The sequence below is a fragment of the Heliangelus exortis genome, chromosome 25 (genome assembly GCF_036169615.1).
Source record: "Heliangelus exortis chromosome 25, bHelExo1.hap1, whole genome shotgun sequence".
Taxonomy (NCBI): Eukaryota; Metazoa; Chordata; class Aves; order Apodiformes; family Trochilidae; genus Heliangelus; species Heliangelus exortis.
The window spans coordinates 2,323,139-2,340,156 of record NC_092446.1 but is presented as its reverse complement, the minus strand read 5'-3'; the positions used below and the strand labels follow the sequence as shown (position 1 = coordinate 2,340,156).

General features: G+C 52.5%; 2 protein-coding genes across 3 annotated transcripts in view; one reads left to right on the top strand and one right to left on the bottom strand.

Moving 5' to 3' along the window:
- CDK18 (cyclin dependent kinase 18) overlaps window positions 1-17,018 on the top strand; it is a 193,794-nt gene that overhangs the window by 81,255 nt on the left and 95,521 nt on the right. The window lies entirely within an intron of this gene.
- KLHDC8A (kelch domain containing 8A) lies at window positions 2,665-16,448 on the bottom strand. Of its 2 annotated transcripts, XM_071768349.1 has the most exons (8): window positions 16,278-16,448; window positions 13,714-13,958; window positions 8,220-8,286; window positions 7,638-8,070; window positions 6,265-6,429; window positions 4,427-4,642; window positions 3,969-4,070; window positions 2,665-3,768 (listed from the first exon to the last, which is right to left on the bottom strand). In XM_071768349.1, the coding sequence occupies exons 4-8, from the start codon at window positions 8,011-8,013 to the stop codon at window positions 3,575-3,577; spliced, it is 1,053 nt and encodes a 350-aa protein (XP_071624450.1). In that variant the 5' UTR covers window positions 8,014-8,070; window positions 8,220-8,286; window positions 13,714-13,958; window positions 16,278-16,448; the 3' UTR covers window positions 2,665-3,574. The 2 variants fall into 2 exon arrangements, with proteins under 2 accessions (XP_071624450.1, XP_071624449.1); XM_071768348.1 differs by lacking the exon at window positions 16,278-16,448 and having other exon boundaries at window positions 13,714-14,167.

The window sequence follows — 17,018 nt, the reverse complement described above, 5'->3', positions numbered from 1 at the left end:
GAGCCAGACTGCCACCTCCCCAGCATGGACCAGCACTGCCCAGTCCCACCGCAGCAGGATGCCTGCCGGGAGGTACCGGTCCAGCCGGGCTCAGCCCATGGATGCCATCTGCCGTTCAGAGCACCGGGAGGAGCCCGGGAGCCCATCCAGCACCTCTCAGCCCAAACAAGAGCAGCAGTGCTTAAAAACAAACAAACCCTACTCCCAAATTCCCCTCCCTGCTCTTCAGGGAGCTCTTCAGCCTTGGCTCCTTCTCCCATCCCCATCACCTGGAGGGCAGGCACAGCTCCTTGTTTCAAACACAAGCAGATTTATCTCCTGCAGCCTCCCATTTCCCACAGCAGGATTCAAGGGGCAGTTGTGAGAACCATCACTGGAGAGATTTAATCCTCCAGCTGGGGTCTGCCACCAGGGTGGAACTGGTGGATGTCACCATCGAGCCTCTAGAGGTAAAACCCGGAGGATTTCACCTGCTCCAGGAGGGAATCTCAGCCCACTGGAAGGGATTTCCCACAGGCAGAAAGGAGCCAGGGAAGGGCTGCTGGCTTTCAAAGGAGGTTGGGAAAAAAGTGGCTGTTGCTGAGGTCTCACAGGAGCTCCCTCCAGTCTTTGAGGGGCCCAGAAGTGACTGAACCTGGTGGTACCTAACTTGCTGCAGGCTGCTGGGCACCCATCACACCCCCGAGAGAGATAGCCTTGGTCCAGAGGGGATCCGATTAACCAGGCACAATTGCAAAATTGGATGAACCCTCAGAGAAGCCCAGAAAGAGATGGGGATCAGGAACAGCATTGACCGAGCCATTTTTGGGGTGCAAGTGCTGCTGTGACTCGAAAGGCTCCTTTTCCTCTCCCTCTCTAAATTCTCAGCACATCCCCAGCTTTGATTACTGACCGCCTCCCCCCAGCCTTGTCCCCAGTCCCTGCCAGCTCCTCATTAAGTCCCGGAGCAGGTTTATTCCCATGACGCTGCTTTATCTGTCACTCTCTTCAGCTTTTCTGGAAGGAGAAAGCCAAAGCTCGGCCCCCAGCTGCGCTGCAGCCAGACAAAGGGAGCGGATTCCTCCTCCCCTTGCTCCAGCTGAACAAAGCCGGAGCTCAGCAGCACCCAGCCCCGAGCCCGGACCGGGGCGGCCTCCCTGCAATAACCAGGGCTTGGGGCTAATGAGAAAGCAAAGAGCAGAGGAGCACCAGGCTGTGCTGCGTGTGTGGGAAAGGTTCCTTGAGGACAAAGGAAAACACTTCATTAACAGCTAAGAGAGCCCGGGCTGTGCAGGGGCGGCTGCAACAGGGATCTGCTCTGCCGGGAGCCACGGGGTTTGTTCTGGAAGAGAAGTTTCCTTCCCTCCCTTTAAGCCTGCTCCATTCTCCTCTAATATTTTGCTGTTCAAACAGATGCTTTATGAGCCCTCTAGACTCAGGAGGCAGCAGATGCACAGGGTGCTCTTAGCACCTTCCCTCTGTTCTGCTAGACCCAGACCTTTAATCATCCCGGGGTGCTGTTAGACAGCAAAGCCCGGCCCTGGCACCCTGCTCATCGTTCCCTGCAGCCTCACCCCCAGCACACCTCACCCAGGAGCCCTCTCTATGTCAAGACTGCCTCATATCCATGCTACTCACCAGGGTCTGGAGCAGCTCTCCCCACCCTGGAGCAGCTCCCTCCCCTCTGGCTGGAGCTCTGGGCCTGGGTCAGGGGCAGAATTCCTGCCTGGAGTTGAATATTTGCATTTATTCAGCTTTCCAAAACTCGGTGCCTAAAAGAAAGAAGCATCAGGACCACAGATGGGAACGTGACAGGGGATGGGGACAGGCACTGCTCTGCCTACGTACACAGCCAGAGACAAGCAGGTGGGATGTAAATAATTAGCCAGCAGGTTGTTAGCTGCCGAGTCAGTGCCTTCCTTCCCCTTTCATCTCATCTAAACAGCACTTTGAGACCAGAGAGAGGGGACCTGGAGCTGACAGGGCTGTGCTTTGTAGGATAATGGAATCCTTTGGGCTGGAAAAGACCTTTATCATCCATCCCACTGTTCCCCCAAGGCCACCACAACCCATGTCCCCCAGCACACATCTACATGGGTTTGAAATCCTTCCATGGGGACCTGGGCCAGGCCCTGACAACCCTTTCCAGGGAGAAACCATCCCTAATACCCAACCTAAACCTCCCCTGGCACAACTCGAGCCACTTCTTCTTGCCCTCATCCCCGTTAACTGAGTGAAGAACCCGAGCCCGGTCCCGTTACAGCCTCCTTCTGCAGCAGCCACTCGCTTCACTCGTTCTTAGCAAACCCAGACAGACACGAAGGGTCCCGCAGGGAAGGGTTTTTCCCCCCCCGATCCCCTCCCTGCCGTTGCCGCAGCCGCCGCACGGTGTCCTCGGAGCTCCGCAGCGACGGGAGCGGGGCCGGTACCGGGGGGACCAGAGCTGCCCCCGAATTCCCCCACCACGGAGAAGGGATTCTGCCGCCGGGACACCCCCCACACCACCCCCTTCGTGTCTCCCCACAGCCCAGGAACTGCTGTAAAAGAGGGCTGGAAAGGAAAGGAGCAAAGGAGGGGGCAGTGCCCAGGGTACAGATACCCAACCAAGCCTTCCCCCCCCTCTTCCACCCTAAGCCCCCCTTTTCATATGACCCACATTTTCATACGACCACAGCACAGCAGGGCTTCTCTGAAGACAGATTTTAATGGTGCGACTGCTACAAGCTAGAATTGTAACCCCACAGCCCCCTTTAAAATGCCCCAGTGGTGGCCAAAACCTTTTGGCTTCATTGCCAAAGCCCCTGTTGGCCACAAGGTGAGAGCAGCTCAGAACCTAAGCTTGGTTTAGCTCACTTCTCCCAGGGCTGAACAGAAGGTTCCAAATCCTTATAGGGGCTAAAAACCTGGTTGGAACACTGTAGGCTGAGGCCATCTCTGCATGAAACCCAGCAAAGGCTTTATCAGTGCCAGTCCTGTGCCAAAAATCAGGGCTTCCCTCCAGCCAAAAGAGTCCCTTGGGCATTTAATCCCTCCCTGGAGCATTGGCAGCCCCTCGCTCCAGCTCCTGGCAAAGCAACAGTCAAATGCTACAGGTCTGCAGGAAAAGCCTTGCTATGAAGGCAGAAGAATGATCCCCTGGAGCTGGCTGCAGGTGAGGAGGTTCCCTTCCTGCAAGCCAAAGAGAATTTGTGCAAGCACACACAGATGCCAGGGTGCTCATCCCACCAGCTCTCCCCGAACCACCACTGCCCTGTCTGGATACTCCTAACAACTCCAAACCCCTTCCCTGTGGGAGTGGGTGAGGATGGGAGGTGCTCACCCATACCCTGACCTCCAGAGTCCTTCCTGGTGGCAGGAGACACAGCACAGCAGCAGCTCCTTCATCCACGGAGCTCTCAAGGTACCCAGAGGGCTTCTCACAGGGGACTCCTGGCCAAAGCACTGCGGAAAGAGCAGCTCCTGCTGGACACGGCTCCAGGACAAGGTTGGGTTTAGCTACCAGAAGGCAGAGGAGAGGTGCCAGGCTCCCAGGGCAGCTCTGGTGGCACTGCCACCATCACCACCACTGCTGGAGGCCCCCAGGGGCAGGAGCCAGCTAGGAATCATTGAGGCACAGAGCCTCCACAGCACTGCTCAGGCCCTGGCTCACCCCCCCCACAGCCAGCAGACAGTTCTGGACCACGATGCTGGAGCAGGCACAGCGTGGGGTGGGCATGGGTGGCAAAGTCTCCCACTTGTTCTTCTCCGGGTGGAAAGCCTCTGCAGACTCCAGGACAGTTGGCTGGTTTCCTGGAAGCACAAAGTGAGGCACTGGGTTGACCTGGGAAGCACCAGCAAACATCTCTTTGCCTGCTCTGGGATGGTGTCTGTGCTCTGGACTCCATCCCCTTATAGGGTCCCTTTTCCCTGCCCCCTCTGGCCAGCCAGGGCCACCATCTCTCCCCTCTGTAGGGATAACCCGACTCACACCACCCTTCCCCATGCCTCACCAAGTCCTCCAGCCACCACAACTCTGCCTTTCAGGTAGCCAGCCACAAAGTCTGCTCTCCTCTTCTTCAGGTAGGAGGAGCGCTCCATCTTCAGCCAACCCCCTGGAGGGACAGGACAGAGAGGGTAACACAAGAGCATCCAGCTCCTGAAAAACCATCTGCCTCTGCCTTGCTTTGCTTTTAGGAGTGCTTTGCTTTTAAGGAGTCTCATTTCACTGCTGCACTTTGGGGGAAATAAAACCCCATGATGCAGAGGTCAGCTTGGGAAGGAGCTGTTGCACACAGCCATCTCAGGACCATGCTTTCCAACCCCTCTGCTGCTTTGCCTGCTTAATCCTGACTGCCTCTAAGCACCAATGGTCCCAAGGACTCAGCAGATGAGAGCTCTGCAAGCCCCAAAGCCTGAAGTGCCACCCCCCCTGCTCCTCTGGGAAGGGCAGAGCTGGGACAGCCCCCACCTTGTTCTATGTCAAACATGTCCACGGTCCTCATGAACTTGGGCTGCCTGTAGAGCCTCCCCTGCCTCAGGCCCCCGAGACTGAAGAGCTTGTCTTCTGTGGGCACAAAGCTGGAGAAGGCTCTCTTGTTGGGGATGTTGGGAAACTTGGCCCAGGACCTGGTCTCTGTGTCAAAGACCTCAAAGGCATTGATGGCGTACTTGGCCTGCCTTCCACCTGCAGGGAGGAGGAAAGAAAAGGGTCAGAGCACCAGGAAAAAGCCAGAGGAGCCTCCGTTGGGGCAGCTGCCAGCTGATGGGGTGTCCCCAGGTCTCAAGTCACCTGCATGAGGGTTTGCTGAGCCAGGGAACTCCTCAGCTCCCTCTCCTTTAGCTGCAGGTTCATGGGATGCAGACACTTCCTTTCCCAGTTCCCTCCACACCAGCAGCAGGAGGTCACTGGTTTTTAGCATGCACTGGTTTAAATGAAGACAAATTCAGAGCAGAGCAGGGAGCAGAGCTCTGCCAGCTTTTGCAATTCAGATGAGTTCAGCCCCTGTGCAAGCCCTGGGCTTGCAGTCGAGCTCCTGGCAGAGCAGCAGAACCAGAGCAGCTGCTGCTGCCACCACCAAGGATGTTTTGCTCTTCTTCCCCCCCTCAGCTGCAGATAAATACAGCTCTCCCCACCTCAGATCCTCAGCCTGCCTTTGAAGACAGAGCCCTGTGCTCACTCCTGGGCCCAAAAACTGTTTGCCAGCAGCAAGCCAACTGCAAAACAGATCCAAAAGTCTTTTCTGGTAGCCCCTAAGCAAGCCAGGGCTGTCTGGCACTTGGAGCAACCAGGGCTCCTGCATTTTGATCCCCATACGCCACTGGCCAGGAGCTAACAGCAGATTTCTCTGCCTTGGTTTCCCTTCCTGTAAGGCAGAGCTAATGAAAATTGTCCCCTGCAAAAGGCCCTACTCAAAACCAAGCTGCAAGCTTGGAATTTCTGAGTGTATGGGAAAGCTGGAATGGATGGAGAGGAGCATTCCCCAAAGGCTCTTCCAGGGAGGCTTCTCAGTGCTGAGATCAAAGGAGCTGCTGCCCAAGGAGAAGGTGGAGGAAGAGGAAGAGGAAGAGGAAGAGAAGAAGGAAGATGAAGAGAAGGAGGAAGAGAAAGAGAAGAGGAGAAAGAAGAAGAGGAAGAAGAGGAGGAGGAAGAAGAGGAGGAGGAAGAAGAGGAGGAGGAAGAAGAGGAGGAGGAAGAAGAGGAGGAGGAAGAAGAGGAGGAGGAAGAAGAGGAGGAGGAAGAAGAGGAGGAGGAAGAAGAGGAGGAGGAAGAAGAGGAGGAGGAAGAGGAGGAGGAAGAGGAGGAGGAAGAGGAGGAGGAAGAGGAGGAGGAAGAGGAGGAGGAAGAGGAGGAGGAAGAGGAGGAGGAAGAGGAGGAGGAAGAGGAGGAGGAAGAGGAGGAAGAGGAGGAAGAGGAGGAAGAGGAGGAAGAGGAGGAAGAGGAGGAAGAGGAGGAGGAAGAGGAGGAAGAGGAGGAGGAAGAGGAGGAAGAGGAGGAAGAGGAGGAAGAGGAGGAGGAAGAGGAGGAGGAAGAGGAGGAGGAAGAGGAGGAGGAAGAGGAGGAGGAAGAGGAGGAGGAAGAGGAGGAGGAAGAGGAGGAAGAAGAGGAGGAAGAGGTAGAGAAGGAAGAAGAGGAGGAGGAAGAGGAGGAAGAGGTAGAGAAGGAAGAAGAGAAGGAGGAAGAGAAGGAGGAAGAGGAGGAGAGAAGGAGGAGGAAGAGGAAGAGAAGGAGAAAGAGAAGAAAAAGGAAAAGGAGAAGAGGAGGAGAAGAGGAGGAGAAGAGGAGGAGGAGGCAGGGCTGCTGCTTACCCAGCACATAGATCTTGGTGCCTCTCAGGAAGGAGGTGGCAGCATACCTGGGTGTGGGCATGGCTGCCAGTGACACCCAGATGTCCTTGAGCATGTCATAGTGCTGCAGGTAGTTGTGGGGCCTCAGGTCTGATCCCATCCCTCCAGCTGCATAGACTCTGTAGTCTGGACAGGGCCAGGAAGCAAAGAAATGCCACAAAATAAGGCTGGGCTGCTTGTTTGTCCCCAAATCTGTATCAACCAGCCCCATCTCTGCCTAATGGCAAACCTGGTTCTCCAAACCAACCTCCTGCCTGCACAGCACCCACATCAGCTCCTCCAGCAAGCGCTTGGCTCCTCAGAAAAGGTTCAGGAGAGCAGAGGCAGCAGCTTTGGGCTTGTGGGCAGCTGGAAAAGCAGAGCCCAGCCTGCCTGCTGCAGGGATTTGGGCAGCTGGTTCTGCTCCTGGCCTCTCACACCGAGCTGCCCCTGCAGGATCAGCCAGGAAAACTTATAGTCCTAAAGAAAATCATCTCTAAGATGGTAAATATTATTTTTTAAGATTCCTTGACAGTGGCTTTTAAACCCACTTAAGCAAACAAACCAAGCAGCTCTCAAAGAAGCTGAGATTTGTAATCCCAGGGCCAGGGGGAAGCTGGACTGACCTGGGGCACAACTCCCAACCCCAGACCCCAACACAACTCCCAACCCCAAAGTGTGGCAGAGAACACTGAGTGGTATCAATGCTCCACAACCCTGCTGAGGAGCTAAAAAATGTGGGGGGTTCTGATAGGGCAGAACCTCACAAACCTCATCTAAGGAAGGGGTTAAACATTCTGGGGGGAGCTACACAAGGGACCCCTCCCCCCCAAGGCTGGCTGCTTCCCCTCCTTGTGCCATGATTTGGGGCCATAACTGTGAAGCTGACTCTCTCCTGGCTGGTTCTGGGTTTGGAGCAGAGGTCTCTTCAAACCAAAGCTGTTCTGTGGCCCCCAGACCTTCACCTCAGCCAGCAACACCATTCTTATTTTTTTCCAGGGTCTGCAGAACACAAGGAGCAGAATTTGCTACAAAATCCTGGAGAAACTTGGTTGGAGACCCTGGAGCTTGGACCTGTCCAAAATACACCCAGTTCCAGCACAGCCATGGCCCTGGTGGTACCAGGGCTGATGAGACAGAGCAGCCTCCAGCCTTTCCTGCTTCTGGCTGCCTTTAGCTGGTGGGATATAACAAATACCTGGGGCTCAACTTCCAGGAGGGGTTTGGGAGAACATAACCCTGTGCCATTGCCTAGAAAACTTTTTGGACTGATTCATCAGCTGCCTCTAACCCTCCCCAACCCCCCCACCCTGCAGCCATCCCTCCCTGCCCTGGAAGGATTGAAGCCTCCTTGCCTTTTGCTGTCACTGAGATGCCCATGGCTGCTTCTCTCAGGGAGTTCCTCTTCTTCCACTTGCCCTCATCCGTGTTGTACATCTCCACTATCTTCAGGGGCATCTGGTTCACCCCCACTCCTCCTATCACCATAATCCTCTTGCCCAAGGTGGCCACGGCCACCCCAGCCCTGGCTGTGGGCATGGCAGGCAGTGCTGTCCACTGGTCAGCCTCGGGGGAATAAACCTCAAAACAGTCCATGGGGACCCCGTTGTCATCACAGCCCCCGATGGCAAACACCTGCCCAGCAGCTTCCACCAAGGTTGAGTAGACCCTGGGGCTTGGGAGTGGGGTGAGGGTTTTCCACTGGAAGTCTTTGGTGTTTGCCAGCTCCATGCTGGCTGGCAGGGCAAGGCAGCATCAGTCCCTGCCTGCAGAAAGGGGATGGCTATGCTGCAAAACAGAGCAAAAAAAAAAAGAAAAATAAAGTGCCAGGGAAAAAGCAGCAAAGATGGAATGCAAAGAGCATCCATCCCGGGATGGGAGCATCACCAGCAGGCAGCCTCCTGCCCCCCCTGTCCCTCCCCAGCAGCCACTGGTACCTTTCATTGCATCCCCATTAATCCTGTGGTTCCAGATCTGCCTCAGAAGCTCGTATAGAGATTGATCCTAAAAATAAAACAAAATAAAAGAGAAAAAAAAAAAGCAAGAGGTTGGAGTCAGTTTGTTATCTGTTTCCTGAGCATCTCCGCCCCCAAGCGACATTTACACTGAGGAGGCTGCAAGCAGTCTGCTCACTTCCCCGGCTGTTTTCCTGCCTCCTGGGGGAACTTTTCCTCCTTTTCTAACCTGCTGACTCCTCTGGACCCCTCCTCCCACAGCCCCTGGGTTCCCCTCTCCAGTAGCCCTGGGCTGGGAAAGGCAGAAGCAGCACCCACCCCTCCAGGGCTGCACCGCGGAGCTGTGAGCACTGCAGGGAGCAGGAGGAAAGGCACAAGATCTTGCTGGAAACCCACCAGCATCTCCTCTGCTCTCTGGAAATGGCTGTTAAGCATGCAGATGAAATTAATCAGCTCAGGAGGACAGAGAGAGGGCAAATGGAAAAGAACAAAGGCAGCAGCTTGCTCGCTCGCCCAGCGTGGAACCTTGCACCTTGCACAGAGCATCTCTGTGGAGATGGTGGAACTGGGACTTCTTAACAATTGTCCTTAAACCAAAGTAAGATTTATCTTTAGCCTTCCAGGGGCAGCAGCTTCTCCCCATCAACGTTTGGAGACAGAGCTGTAGGGTAGAGTGAGCAGCTGCAAAAAAAAACCAACAAACCAAACCCCAAACTGGGGCACCCTCCTGGCTGAGCACTGCTCAGGAACAAAATAAAGCAAATAAAGCAACCAATTGACATGGTCCTTAAGGTTTCTCATGGACATGGACTCCCTTCTCCCAAAAAGGAGACCCAGGCTTGTTTCCTGCTGTTTTATCTGGAGCAGAATGCAAACAAGTGGAAAACTCCCTGATCCAGAACAAGTCGTGTCCCCCCAGCACCCATCACCTCACCCACAGCCTGACCACAGCCCTTCAGCTCTCCAGCCCCCTGACAGTCGGAGCAGACAGAGCCTGTAGCTTAGCAACAGCCACCTACAGCTGCTTCCCATCACCCATCCCCTGGGAGGAACTCCCTGGGTACCCTGCTGCCTTCTGGGGACACAGCATGGAGCAAATGCTGGGGATCCCCTTGGGAGGGGAGAAGCCCCAGGGCACCCCAGGCTGCACGGGGGCTCTTGTACCCCAGATTCATCCCATATGGAGCAAGCACACTGGGGATGCCACCTCTTTATCCTACAGATCCATGCCTTGGAGATCATCAGGGAAACAAGGGGACAGAGGTGACCCTTGGGGCACTCCTGCTCCTGTCTCAGAGAGGTCCCATAGAGCATTCCCAGGAACTCAGCTCTGTCTCAGGCTCATCCTACAGCTGAACATGAGGTTTCCACGGCCAGGTCAGTTCTTACATCTCCTCTGGAAGTGTGGATTAGAGGAGAGTGCTGGACAAGCAGCAGTGAAATGGATCCCAGACAACTGATACCCATCAAACCCACTTCATGTCCACGCCTGAGCTGGCTTGAGAAAACCAACCAGGACTCTTTATTTCATCTTTTTCCCCCAAATCCATTTCAGCAGTCAGCTAAACATCATTCAGTGCATTAAAAGTGTGGTTACAAACCCCAGGAACACCCCTGGGCTGTCCCCCTCCAGCCTCAGGGACAGGGGCACAGCCCTGGGGGCACAAAGGAGCCCAAAACAACCATCAAAAGCAGCACAAAGGAGCCCAGAGCAACAACCAAAAGCAGCAGAAAGTCAAGGCAGGCTCTGAATCTTCCCAGCAGCCGAGGAAAAAAGGGGCAAACAACAGAGGAGCTCCCCAGGTGCTGTCCTGTCCTCCCCTCCCTCCCATCCCTTGGTGTCTGATGTGCATCTCACAGCTGGATCAGCTCCGGGATTTTTGCTCTGGCAGTTTAAGCAGCTCAGGGTTGTTGCTTTCATGAATAATTTATTGCCTTTCCAGGTGAATTTTCATGCCTCACCCTGGACAAATTCAGCGTGGTCCAGCAAATGAGAAAAGCAGAGCTAGCTCCTGTTTCCAGGAGCGTGACAGATTTGCATCCTGAGCTCAGAGAAGTCATTTTCCTGCCCTCAGCCTCAATTTCTTGGACTATAAAAGTGCAGTCCTGGGATGATGAAACACAATCAGCATCACTCAGCTGTCTGACAGAAGCAGAACCTGATGGCTGGTGCCAGACAGTTTCTCTGCTGTCATTAAGGTCTATCCAAAGCTCCAGGATAGTTGTCTAAAATTGCCTAGAAATTCTTTTTTCAACATCCCAGCACACAGAAGGTGATTCCAAGCAGTGAGAGGCAGCTGAGTATTTCTGAGGAGTGCTCAGCAAGTCCTCCTGGCCCAGGCAGAGCAAAATCCTGCAAGTTCAGCCCAGTTCTGGTCCCAGACAGCAAGAACCAGTGGAGCATCCTCAGCAGCAAAAGCTCTGCCTGAATTCAGCTCCCTCTGTAAACAAATAATTTGCTGTTCTCCTCTTTCAAGAAAATCAAGGTCAGTCTGAAACACCCCCACACTTTGTCTCCTTCTCCAGCATCACCTGAACTCAGAAGGAAGCTTTGCCAGCAGTGCTGCAGGAGCTGGGAGCTGTCAGAATGTGCTGTGCAACCACCCCCTGTGCTGCAGCCATGTTGTGCTCCCAGGCACTGGGAATTAGCACTTAAATATACAGAAAAATAAAATAAAATAAAAATAAAATAAAAATAAAAATAAAAATAAAAAAAAAATAAAATAAAAAAATAAAAAAAATAAAATAAAAAAATAAAATAAAAAAATAAAATAAAAAAAATAAAATAAAAAAAATAAAATAAATAAAATAAATAAAATAAAATAAAATAAAATAAAATAAAATAAAATAAAATAAAATAAAATAAAATAAAAAGCATTAACATTATATTTTTCTTAAATGGCTACATTAAAATAAAAATAGGTGTAATTGCTTTCCCACCAGAGGAGGAGATGGCAGGCAGGGAGGGCCCAGGCTGTGCCCTTGCAGGACAGAAGCCTCAGTTTTAAGGTCTCAGGGAGCAGCACAGAACCCACAGAACCTCAGGGAATTTGCCAAGTGGCTGTGGAGCACGGGAAAACCCCAGAGCACCCAGTGAGAAGGGGCCACGGGGACCTCTGGGTGCAGGGGCTGAGCTCCCATCTGTAACATCCAGGATGCTGGAGTGGAGACCCCCAGGGATTTCCCCCAGTGCCAAGGAGGGGGTGGCAGGCACTGCCCAGCTCCCCCCTGCCTGCTCCTGACTCCTTGCCCAGCTCCATCCCCTGTTCCAGCCACACTCGGGTGCTTTCCCAGTGCTTTGCCAGGATCCAAGGCACAGGCTGGAGCTGGGACCAAGCCCTGGGTGTCTCAGCCCCCTGTGGCTCAGCTTTTCTGCTCCTGTGTGACCCCAGACCACCCAACACCAGCTCAGATGGGAATGGGGCAGGAAGGGACCCCCCATCTGCCCCTCTGCCAAATCCTGAGGGTCTCTGCCTGCAGCTGGAAAATTCCCATCCTGGCTAGAAACAGGGATTCTGGCAAAGCAAAAGGAGAGGAGGGAGATAAACATGGTGCTGATTTTGCTTGATGCTGGTTCCACCTCCACTGGAAGTGAAGAGGGAGCAGCAACATCTCAACACATCAAAAAGTTTCAGAAGTGGGAGCAGCACCTAAACCCCCCCCATGAATCCCTGTGATGGAAGTGAGCTGCTTTTCCTCCTAGAAACACAAAAATGTCCTGCTGAAACCACCTTTGCACTGCCAGATAAACAGCAGCACAGCCTGAAAAGCCCCATGGGCTCAAGTCCCAAGCTTTGCTGTAAAAAGAAATAAAATAAACAAATACATCCTTATTTCAGCCAAGGGAGACAGCTCCCTGCCACCTAAATAAAAATAGATATTTAGAGGTGCCCAACACCCCAAATCCCCATCATACAATAGTCCAGAAAGCTCAGCACCCAACAGACACCAATTTCTTCAAAACCTCACTTTTTGGTCAAGGTTTAGAGGGAGCAGGGGGTCAGGAAAACCCTGGCACCTTTCTGTCCCAGATGCTCCTTCCCATTTCTTGCTGACACTCAGAACACACCAGTCAGGTTCTCTATAAGCTGTGGGTGCTACCCAGTCCTAGCTCACAAGGTCAGGTAAAACCAAGCCTGGGTTTTCAAGTAATTCCAACTTTTAAGCAGAAAAGGTTTAGGCTTTGAAAACTGGGGACTCTGGTGCCTTTGCTTCTCCCTTCCTCAAACCCTGGCAGCTGAGGCTTTAAACAGAACATGCATGAAATTTTCAGGCTGGTATTTCTGACCTCTCTTCACACTGAGTCAGGTTTCCTTGCCATAGTAACAGCTACCCAGAAAAATAACAACTACCCAAAAAAAAAAAAAAAAAATCCACTAGTTCCCTGCCTTCCTCTGCAAATCACCCAGCTGGCAGAAAAAAAAAATAAAAAAAAAGGTCTTGTTAGTTGTAAGGAAAGAGGAAAAAAAAAATAATGTGATTGTAAGCTAATTAATTGCACCAAGGAAATTAAATCAAGCAGCTCATTTCATTCCTGTTCCTGAGCATCTCTCCTTGCAGACAAAGGTGGGTGCAGTGGGGAGGTGAGGACAGGAGGTTGTGACCCATCCCCAGCTTCACCCCTTCCCCACCTTTCCAGCCCCTTGAGATCATTTCCAGCCTCATCATGCCAAATGCAATTTCCTGCAGTTGCTACCAGGAGGAACAGAGAGGTCAGGGACAGAAATATTCCAGAGCACAGCAGTTGTGCATCCCCTTCACTCTATGGGACAAGGGGAAAAAAAAAAAACAAACCAGAGTTTCATGTTCTGGCACTCATCAGTGCAGGGAAAAAGCCCAGACCCCTTTTTTTAAATTTTTTTTTTTCCTGGGTAGGCTGAAGAGTCAGCAGGACAAGGTAAGATTTATTCACATCACAGTTTGTCTCCAGAGACAGAGTTCTAATTTTATCAAGATAATTCTGAGGGTGCCCCCTCCCTGATCCAACTCCCAGCAGCATCCTGCATCACCTCCCTGTGTCCTCAAAGGTTCCTTCTCCTGCTCACCCAAACAAACAGCTCCTTTTTTCCAGGGGTTAAACACAAAAGGTCTGTTTCAGACCCTGCAGCCTCTCTGGTTGTGTTCACAAAGCTCCTGTTACTCCATATTTAGGCTGCAGCCCCCTGGAGGGAACGTAAAGAGCTTGGGCCACATCTCAGCTGGGGCCAGCTCCTGGCACACACCCATCCCTGCCAGGGCCTGGCCTGGAAATGCAGAATATTTGGGCACTGCTGGCAGAAGAGAAAACCAAAAAAGGCAAAAACATCCTCCTTAACCCACTATTTTTTTTTTTTTTTTTTTTTTTGGGTGGGGGGGAAACAAACTCAAAGGGTTTTTTTCTGCAACACAAGCCTGGGACGAAGCTCTTCTCCTCCTCAGCATCCCCCTCCTCCCCCCCCAAAAAAAAAAACAAAAAAAAAACCAAAAAACCACTGACCTGCTGTGAGAAATTCCCTCCTCTCCCCTGCCAGGAATGCTCAGGAAACAGGGATGGATTCACAGCTCCTGGGAAGCAGCTCCGGGTCCGGGTGCAGCACAGATCCCTGCTCCAAAGCTTCAACTTTCACCCCCAAATCCTGGGGGTACCCCAGAGCATCCCCCTCCCCTCCATCCCCCTCCTGCCCCTGCCGAGCTGGCGAGAGGGATGGGAGCAGGGATGGGAGCAGCTGGGAGCTGGGAAGGCTGCGTGGGAGGGATGAGAGGAGAGAGAGAGAGGAGAAAAAAAAAAAAAATAATCAGCATAAATCCAGCAGCCCTAATCTTCACCCCCTCAAGAGATGGAGGATAATTAAGAGGGAGAGGGAGAGTGTTTCCCTCTCTGGTCTCTTCCTGGGTGTTGGCAGCTCCGTGTGTGTGAGTGTGAGTGTGTGTACACACTGGTTACCATCAGTGTGTGTGTGTGTGTGTGTGTGTACACACTGGTTACCATCATTGTGTGTGTGTGTGTGTGTGTGTGTGTGTGTGTGTGTACACAAGGGTTACCAGACCCATATTGAAGCCTTTTATGGCTCCCCAGGCTTGCACAGGATGTTCTGTAACAGTGGCTCCCCCCCCCCCCCCATTGCTGCCCTCCCTGCCTGCAAAGACAAAACTCCAAGAAAAGGAGGAGAGGCAGAGAGAGAGACAGAGACAGTCAGACAGAAAGACAGTCAGACAGAGAGACAGAAAGTCAGACAAACAGACAGTCAGACAGACAGACAATCAGACAGACAGATGGAGAGACAGACAGTCAGACAGTCACAGAGACAGTCAGACAAACAGTCAGACAGACAATCAGACAGTCAGACAGACAGACAATCAGACAGACAGATGGAGAGACAGACAGTCAGACAGTCACAGAGACAGTCAGACAGCCAGACAGACAGACAAACAGTCAGACAGACAGTCAGACATACAGACAGAGCAGCTGCCCCCCAAAGACCCCAGTGTGCTGCTGTGGTGTTCCCCAGCTCCAGGCCAGGGGTGCAGGGCCCATGGGTGGGCACCCCCAGAACCCCCCAAGGGGATAACAGGAGGTGGGGAGGGATCAGCCAGCAGTGCCCATGGAGCTTCTGCACCCCCAGCTGGGGCTCCCAGACAGAGCAGGCTGCACCCTGAGGCTGCAGAGGCAGAAATGGGATGAAGGGATGCAGGACCCTTTCTGGCCCCTCTGATTCCCAACCTGCCCCTCATCCCAAAATTCCACTTCCCTGAGCTGCTTCCCTACTCTCCTCCTGAAGGTATTGCAGAACGACTTTGCAGGAAAATCATTTCTAAGCAAAAACCAAGAGGAAAAAAAAAAAAAAAAATCCTTTCAGCCCATCTTCCCTTGAGCTCCAAAGCTCCTCCCCAGAGCTGCATTTACAGCTCAGCCCAGCAGATGTTTCTAAACCTCCAGGAATTCCCTGAGCTCCCAAAGTCCCCCAGGGATTTCTGGATTTCTGCTCCTTTCAGGGTTTTCCCCACTGACCCAAAGCTCTGAGCAGGGCTGGTACCCACACAGCATCTCCCCAGCCCTCAACCCCTGCAACTTCCAGAGCTGGAAGAGCCTCGTGGTTTCATCCCAGAGGGATTTGCTGCTTCAGTGGTCACCAACCTGCAGCCTGGGCTACTGAAAATCTCCAGAGGTGGCCAGAGGAGGTTCCAAGCTCAGCCCTGGCTTGCCCAAGCCCCTCGGTGATGTTCTGGATTCAGCCCCAAAACAACTCAGACAAAGTTTATGCTCATGCTGGATGGGATAGGAAACTATTTCAAAGCAGCTCTAGTCATAAAACATGAAAAATGAGGAAATCAGCAAGAAGTTCAGTGAAATGACTCCACATCAAGCAAATCCTTATCCCCTACCAGCTATTTTCATCTCCTGTTAGCTTTCCAGTGGGAGGATTCAATTTGCATTTAAATAAAAACCTCAAGTGCAGGCCCAGCCTAACATCAGGATGCTCCTTACCGAGGCCTTCACCTCTTCAGAAAGTTTCAAAGACCCCAGCAAACTGGATTTTATCAGGGGGCTGTCTGCTGGCAGCCTGGCATTAGTGGTCACAGGATTTCTAAGCTGTTTGGTTAATTTTGGTTAATTTTTTTTTTCTTTTTCTTTTTTGTTAGTTCACCTCCTTCTCATTTTCCTTCCTTCTTTTTTTCCTGCCCCTTTCATTTGCTCTTTCCACGTGTGCTTGGGCTGTGTGTCCAGCACCTGGGGCCTCTGCCTGGTGGCAGAAATGTGACAAAAGAGGGAGTGGGGATGATGTGACACAGAGCAGGGTCCTGGGAGAGCTGTGCCAGGCAGCTTGGGTGATGATGGTGATGATGGTGATGATGGTGATGATGGTGATGATGGTGATTCTCCTCCTCCTCCCAGCCCCATATCCCTGCTGCTAACTCCTCTTATTAAAACAAACACCCTCTCACCTGCACAAGCATTTCATTCACCCAATTAACCCCAAACCAACCAAATAAACCCAGAAGGGTCCTGGCTGCCCTTCCCCTTGCCGGTGGCATTGCTGAGATGGAGCTGAGCATCCTTACCTCCCACCTCCAGTCTGCACCACACCAACACCTGCAAGAGAGCAGAGAGACAGGAGGTGGAGGGGAAGAAAAGGGTGCCTTTAAATTGGGTAAAAGCACAGGGACAGCTTGGCCATAAAACCCCAGGAGTTCATCCCCTGCCTGGTGGATGAATCCGAGCTGACGGGCTGGAAAAAAACTCCCTGTCCCAGGAGGATGGAGTTTTCTTTATGAGCAGTGGGAATTGCACAGCACCATTCCCTGGGGGCCAAGGAGCCCTTCCCATGGCCCAGGGATTGTGCTGGGAAGGAGGGAAGGATGCTCTCTGCCATCCAGGGAAAAAAAACCACCATGGACAGGCAGAAAATGGGGAGAGGACAGCAGAGTCCCCTCCCCATTCCATCTTTTCCTGGCAATGTCGTGTACAGAGACCTCTCAGGGTATCCTGGAATCTTGGAGGACAAGGAAAGCCCAGGGATATTCCAGATCTGGGCCTGGGAAAGGTGAGGAACTTTTCCAGGCTGCTTGGAAATGCCAAAGGAGGCGTCACTGGTAAAGGAAAAAATAAATAATAGTCCTGAAAACCTGGAGCAGTTGCCTGCAGTCCAACATCTGTTTCCATGGGAACAACAGGAGAGTTGCAGGAATTCCTGCAAATTATACAAATAAGGCAGATAGTAATATTTGCTTTTCCTCTTTCTTTCCCACCTCATGATCCAGCTCATTCCAAGACCCACTCCTGACCAGACCACTTCTCCTGAG

Bases quoted from the DNA above. Each gene is read 5' to 3' on its own strand.
- KLHDC8A (XM_071768349.1), bottom strand. From the start codon at position 8,013: ATGGAGCTGGCAAACACCAAAGACTTCCAGTGGAAAACCCTCACCCCA. The intron at 6,430-7,637 runs GCAAGGAGGCTT...GGCCCTGTCCAG, and splicing joins CATCTCAGTGACAGCAAAAG to ACTACAGAGTCTATGCAGCT. The intron at 4,071-4,426 runs GTGGGGGCTGTC...CTGTCCCTCCAG, and splicing joins CATGTTTGACATAGAACAAG to GGGGTTGGCTGAAGATGGAG.